The following is a 7,412-nucleotide window of genomic DNA, read 5'->3' on the forward strand; positions in this document are numbered from 1 at the left end:
TAAATAAATGATTTTATTTAAAAAAATTATCTCATCGTATTTCAGGTGGTGGCCAAAAAATACCGTAACTTCGATATTCCAAAAGGAATGACTGGCATCTGGAGATACCTGACGAATGCCTACAGCAGGGATGAGTTCACCAACACCTGTCCCAGTGACAAGGAGGTGGAAATCGCATACAGCGATGTCGCCAAAAGACTCACCAAGTAAACAGCACTTTGGAGAGAGATGCCTTCAGACTTCCCCCGAGAATACGCTTTCCTAACCAACTGCTCTGCCTCCTAAAGTAGCAATGTACTTGGCATGAACATGCAGTTATTCAAGACTAGGACTGAAGCTAGACAAGGTGTAGTCCTTACTTCCAGATACACACTCCCAACAGTATTATTTAACCCCCGCACCTGCCTACGCTACCATTTCCTCTCTAACTTGGAGACACACTCCATCGTAAGCTCTCACCCAGCACTCGGGAGTCCTCACGTGTCCATTCACCGCATAGCCGCAGAACTCTGAGGTGCAGTGTTGAACCCCAAACTGGTGCATGATGCATGGTACAAGGAATATGTATGGATTGGGAGGATTTTGTAATATTTAGTAAGAGTACACGAGAGAGATCTACTGCATCGGAAATGCTGTGTTTCAGCTAAGCCAGTCCTGGGAGTGTGCTGAAGGACACTGCCCCTCCTTACCCAGAGGAGCCTTCCACAGAAAGTCAGTACAGACGCCACTGTTTTCTTTGCCTGCAGTTATTTCTCCTTTAGGGACTGTAACATCTGACAGTGGAAGCTTAAAGTTAGTCAGGTTTGGGATGGCATTCTCACAGCTGCAAACATCTGACTCTCGCGGGAGGATCTGGTGGGGGCGGCACTCAGGCCGAGCCCACCTTCTGTTGAGTGCACTCTTGTGCCCAGCGCTACCCATTCGCTTACCTACCCTTCTCTCTCCCACCTCTCGAGAAGCCCCTTGTTAGGTAACCTCACGTCTTGTCATCTGTAGATCTTTTCAGCAGCACTACATAAAACGGATACTCACCTTGTAGCAGTTTAGCGACGGTAATGTAAAACTTGATGCAGCAATTAACCTAACAAACACTGGGTGAGCTTATCCGGGTATCAAGTACATTTTGTTTTCAAAGTATATTTGATGTAGGTGGTCTAGAGCCTACATTACCCACCGCATATTCAAAACAATAAAACACACAGATTTCCAATGCGCTCACTCCACCCGTTTACTGTCAGCTGCATGGAGTCCACTTCTTACAACTAAATCCTGGTTGTCATAGTGAGTGTGTATATGCAGTTTTGCCTAGTCATTGCTTCCTTGGGTTAAGTTTTTCTTGTGCAGCTGCATTGAGTAATACTCTCATGTTTTATTGTCTTTTTTTGTTCTTTTCTCCTTTCTCTTCCTTCTTTGTTTTTCTTTAATTATCATTATCATTATTTTTTGAAACATGATATCACCCCATAGCCCTTGCTGACCTAGAATTACTCTGGTGGTTCTCTTGTATCTGCCTCCAAGTGCTGGGTCACAGGTGTACACTACCACATCTGCCTTTTTTTTTTTTTTAACTGAAGTCCTACATGAAAAATGACTTCTGTTCTTACAGTGGAGAATGAACCTGGTAAAAGAAGTTGTTTGCTATGTATTTATTCCTCCCCCCCCCACCCCTAAACAAGATGGACTTTCTAAGTACTATTCCAAAGACTATGGTGGTGAGTCTAATACATTTTTGGTAGTTTTTATACCTAACTTGTGTATGAAGTGATATTTATCATAGGCTTTTTAAAAAGTGCATTGCTTTAAGATGGCAATGTTTCCCCTCCTATGTGCTAACATGTCTTAAGCACGGCTCTGTGGAAGCAGTCAGACTTTTATAAGCAACTGACTTTTTAAACCTATCAACAACCGGCTTAGTGTAGACAGATGAGAGCTGCTTTGTGTTGCATCCGCTTGGCTGCAGGAGAGTCCTTGGCTGTACCTTTCTAGTACTTTCTTTACTGCTGATCAGAAGTGGTGAGCACCCATCATTGTGTAATTAAATCTTGGATGATGATCTGTCTGGTTCCAGAAGGGAATGTCCCCTCGTTCTTCACTGAGAAGTCACACTGCCATAGTGTGAGAGGTGGAAGCGTCCCATCTTCCCTGCTCTTTCAATGGCAGCAACCTGGCCCCGGGTGACATTGAGCTTCACCTCATAGCTCAAAGCAGGAGGAGATTCCAAAGAAGGGGCGTGGCTGTGTGAGAGGCAGACAGGTGGCCCTTGGTGGTAAGCTCCCCAGGGAAGAGCCCCATGCTGACCAGAGTGATGCCTGGAGCCATGAAGAGCCTTTTGGAACCGTTGTGCATTGTGCTTTCACCTGGGACATTTGTTCTGTTCATGGTCTCTGTGGTTCACAGAAAGCAAGCCCATCATGGTTTTGATGAAGGCACATTCCCCCCCCCCAGAAAGACAGTTTATTTTTCTATCAAGGAAGCTAGTCAATGCAATTTTGAGTTTGTCAGATGGAAGCCAGCTGTAACAGGGGAGGTTCTGCAGCACACTCCTACCATCATTTATGGAAAGATCGTGGCGTAAAGTGTTGGGACTTGGGAAAGAAAAGACTGATGTTCTTTGGGTTGACATGTGGACATCAGCTGATTTTATTTCCCCTTCATTTTACCTCCTTTTGTACACTTCGTGGAGTTTGGATTGGATTGGCAAGTCTCACTACTGTCCAAGGGATACTGAGAAACTTAAATCGTTGGAAAGCTCCTTACTGGTCCAGCTGATATAGATGCAGGTTTTCCAGAAATGCCAATAAGATTGTATTTCTTGCTAACATTAGCATGTACAGGTTTAAGCCCCTGACAGTTTGCATACAATTAGGATTTCAGATGTGACTGATTCCTGTACTAAGTGGACCAGTCTTAGAATGTAGGCAAACATACTTCCACTGAGTGTGAATCTCTTAAGCATTGCGTGTAGATAGCTTTTATTTCTGTGCATTTAAAAAAATTAGAAAATACCTACAAAGTGAAAATGAGAAGAAAGAGAAATTATTTTTTGAGAACATTTTGGTATATATCTCATCAGGTAATTGTTTCACCATTTCTTACCCTAATTACAATCAATCGTCTAGTTCAAAGAGAGGGAGAGATTTGTTATTGATACTTATAGACTTTAAAAATGTCATCCTTGGGGCTGGGGAGATGACTTAGTGGTTAAGGCACATGCCTGCAAAGCCTAAGGACCCAGGTTCGATTCTCCAGGTCCCACATAAGTCAGATCAATGCACATGGTGGCACGTGCATCTGGATTCATTTGCAGTGGCTAGAGGCCCTGGCATACCCATTCTCTCTCTCTCTCGCTGTCTTTAATAAATAAGTAAAAAAGTCTTCCTTTTCATATTATCTAAGTTGAGGTAACCAAAATTATATTTATCACAGAAAACTCTCAACTCTCAAGACATAATTTTGAACAAAATTGGAGATTTTTTTTAAAGAATTTCTTGACTAGGCAAATGAAAGCTTATTATAATATGCTTGAGTTTTCTTTCTTCTCTCTGGAACATCAACACCAGTATATTACTGGCAGCTATTGTATTAAAAAATAAATATATTTTCACTATCATAAAGGTATCTTTTTTCTCCTTCATTAAAATAAATAACTTGGTATAAAAGTATTTAAAGACTATTCTATTGTATTTGATTCAGTACATTTAATAGAAAAGCCATTGCAGCCATTATGATCATTTCAGTACTTGGTGCAGAAAATAATTTGAGCTGGGAAAATGGCTCTGCTGAGTTGAAGGTGTTTGCTTTCCAAAGCCTGCTGGCCTGGGTTCAGTTCCCCAGCACCTAGGGAAGGCCATCTGAGGGCCAAACTCATTTGCAGTGGCAAGAAATTGTGTCTCAGGCTGGAGGGATGGCTTGGTGGTTAAGGTGATTGCTTGCAAAGCCACAAGACCTAGGTTCGATTCCCTAGGACCCATGTAAGCCAGATGCACAAGGTGGCATATGCATCTAGAGTTCGTTTACAGTGGCTGAAAGTCCTTGAGCACCCATTCTGTCTGCCTCTCTCTCAAGAAAACAAACAAAAAGAGATCATGTCTCAAAGAAGGTGGAGCACAGACAACTTTGACCATTGTATGCACCCAAATGTGCACAAACTTTGATACTCTTAGCACAATAGGACCAGTATTTTTTAACTCAATAAAAATTTCCACCAAGAAACCAGGCACACACCTTTAATCCCAGCACTCGGGAGGCAGAGGTAGGAGGATCACTGTTGAGTTCGAGGCCACCCTGAGACTACATAGTGAATTCCAGGTCAGCCTGGACTAGAGCGACACCCTTCCTTGAAAATCTATATTAAATTTTAAAATTCCACCAAGAAATATATTACATCCAGAAAATTTCATATACAAGCATGAAATGGAAGACTTCCCATTACAGTTAGGAATTAACTTCAGTAGGACAGTGGAAGGTGTAAGGTATGGGCAAGAAGGGACAACATGATGATTGGTTTTGAAAACAACCTTCAAGGTCTTAGTGGGTTCAGCTGCATTTCTATATACATTGTTGGAACTGGAAGTCATGTAGTTACTATAGACTACCAAATTACAAGCTCGAGAGTGGTAGCCTTCACCCAAGAATGAGGGAGGAGCATCCAGTGAGTAATCTTGACACATGTTTCTGTAAATAACCCCTCTCCATGCTCTGTAAGTAACCCCAGTAAATCCACTGGTTCACCGAACTGGTATTGGTGTAATCATACTCTGATCTGCCACCTGAGCCCCATGGGGTGAAGACATGTTCCAGTCTCCCCAAAGGAGAAGTTTCCCATGACATGCCCCCATGACAGTCTTGCCACATCTCACCTGGCAGACTGGTAGTGAAGCATCTTGACACTTTTTTTTTTTTTTAATGAAAGGCTTACAGTCAATTCTTTTTTTTTTTTTTGGTTTTTCGAGGTAGGGTCTCACTCTGGTCCAGGCTGACCTGGAATTAACTCTGTAGTCTCAGGGTGGCCTTGAACTCATGGCGATCCTCCTACCTCTGCCTCCCGAGTGCTGGGATTAAAGGCATGCACCACCACACCCGGCCCTTACAGTCAATTCTTGAGGCTAAGAACTCGTTGCATGGGTTAATAGCAGAATAGACAAAGCACATGACAGGACTGGCACTTGGTCGTTTACCAAAAACTGTACGAACCAAAGCAAAAAATAAAACGAGGTGGAGCTTCCTGTGTCAATCACAAACCACTTGAGACTGGAAAACATTGTACATTCTAACCAGAACAGTGTGTACTGAAGCACCAGGAGGAAAGGGAATGGAGCAGATGCCTTTGGTCAACAATGGCCAAGAATTTTCTGTAGATCGGGGGAAAGAAACCAAGCCACAAATCCATGCACCTCAGTGAATCCCCCACAGAATAAAAACAAGCAAACAACACACATAATATCATAGTTGAAATACTGAGGACTATGGCAGCTGGGAAAGGAAAACCAGAAGGCAGGACAGTGGGCAGTGGTGACATTCTCAGCAAGGAGGGAAAGGTAAGGCAATTCCTCACACGACAAGAAGAAAGCAGGGCTGGGGATGGAGCTGTTCGCAGATGCTTGCCTGGCGTGCCAAGGCCTTGAGTGTGATCCATAGCACCACTGAGCCTGCCTGCAGCCCTGGCACTCCAGAGGTGAGGGGCAGGAGGATTAGGAATTCAAGGTCATTCTTGGTTACATAGCAAGTTTGAGGTGAGTCAGGGATACATGAGACCCTGCTGCAGGCAAAAGAACTGGGGAGATTGCTCAGCAGTTAGAGGCATTTGCTTGTAAAACCTGCTGTCCCAGGTTCAATTCCCAGGTGCATGAAGTGGTGCATGCATCTGGAATTTGCAGCAACAAGAGGCCATGGCATACCCGTACACACGCACACGCTCTTTCATACGTACAGAGAATGGGCATGCCAGGGTGCCTAGCCACCGAAAACAAACTCCAGATGTATGCATCACCTTATGCATCTGGCTTGTGTGGGTACTAGAGAATTGAACTGGGTTCCTTAGGCTTCTCAGGCAAGTGCCTTAACCTCTAAGCCGTTTCTCCAGCCCCCCAAAAAGGTTTTTCTTTTTTTTTTTCAAGGTAGGGTTTCATTCTAGTCTAGGCTGACCTGGAATTCACTATGTAGTCTCAGGGTGGCCTCAAACTCCTGGCGATCTTCCTACCTCTGCCTCCTGAGTGCTGGGATTCTAAAGGTGTGTACCACCACACCTGGCCTCTTAAATTTTTTTGTTTTTATTTTATTTTATTTTATTTATTTATTTATTTTAATTTTTTATTTATTTATTTGAGAGCAACAGACACAGAAAGACAAATAGAGGGAGAGAGAGAGAATGGGCGCGCCAGGGCTTCCAGCCTCTGCAAACGAACTCCAGATGCGTGCGCCCCCTTGTGCATCTGGCTAACGTGGGATCTGGGGAACCGAGCCTCGAACCGGGGTCCTTAGGCTTCACAGGCAAGCGCTTAACCGCTAAGCCATCTCTCCAGCCCTGTTTTTATTTTTTTGAGGTAGGGTCTCACTCTGGTCCAGGCTGACCTGGAATTAACTTTGTAGTCTCAGGGTGGCCTCAAACTCACAGCGATCCTCCTACCTCTGCTTCCCGAGTGTTGGGATTAAAGATGTGCACCACCACACTTGGATTTATTTTTTTTAATAGACTAATAAGATAGTGACAAAACATACATACACACAAACCCAGCAAGAATAGCAAATTTAAACAACAGATTTGATGTAATTCACCAACACATATACATGTATGTGTTTTACATATGTGTGTTGTATGCATGCACATATGGGCACATGTGTGTCTGTATATGTGTGTGTTCCCATGTGTATGTGTGGAGGTCAAAGGTTAAAGTCAGTTGTCTCAATGACTCTCCTCTTTATTACTGAGGCAGAGCTTCTCACTTGACCTCAGGGCTTTCCAGCTGGATTAGTTTAGCCAAGCAGTGTGCCCTGCAATCTTCTGTCTCCATCTCCAGCACCAGGATAACAGGGACCTGCCACATCTACTGCCACTTATATGGGTGCTGAGGATCTGAACTTGGTCCTCACAGTTGGATGGTAAATACTTTACCAAGTGAGCCATCTCTTGAGCCCCCAGAATATTATATTCAGCCTAATTTCAGAGTGCACCTTCTTTTTATGTGTAGTGGAACTCTTAGCAAAGTAGACCATGTATTAGCCTATGACATAGGCCTTAGCAACTGCCAAAGGAATGAAAAGGATTTTTTTTTTCCTTTTTTTGTTTTAGGTAGGGTCTCACTCTAGTGCTGGCTGACCTAAATTCACTATGTAGTCTCATGGTGGCCTTGAACTCAAGGCGATTCTCCTACCTCTGCCTCCCGACTGCTGGGAGTAAAGCCGTGTGCCACCAC

General features: G+C 43.7%; 1 protein-coding gene across 2 annotated transcripts in view; it reads left to right on the forward strand.

Moving 5' to 3' along the window:
• The window catches only part of Clic4 (chloride intracellular channel 4), a 69,916-nt gene extending 66,254 nt beyond the window's left edge, over positions 1-3,662 (forward strand). For both annotated transcript variants that reach the window (XM_004657506.2, XM_045149666.1), the window contains exon 6: positions 46-3,662. In XM_004657506.2, the coding sequence (XP_004657563.1) occupies positions 46-210 (165 nt within the window). In that variant the 3' untranslated portion in view covers positions 211-3,662. The remainder of the gene's footprint in view (positions 1-45) is intronic.
• Positions 3,663-7,412: the final 3,750 nt, after the last annotated feature.

The sequence above is a fragment of the Jaculus jaculus genome, chromosome 5 (assembly GCF_020740685.1).
Source record: "Jaculus jaculus isolate mJacJac1 chromosome 5, mJacJac1.mat.Y.cur, whole genome shotgun sequence".
In the NCBI taxonomy this organism is placed as follows: Eukaryota; Metazoa; Chordata; class Mammalia; order Rodentia; family Dipodidae; genus Jaculus; species Jaculus jaculus.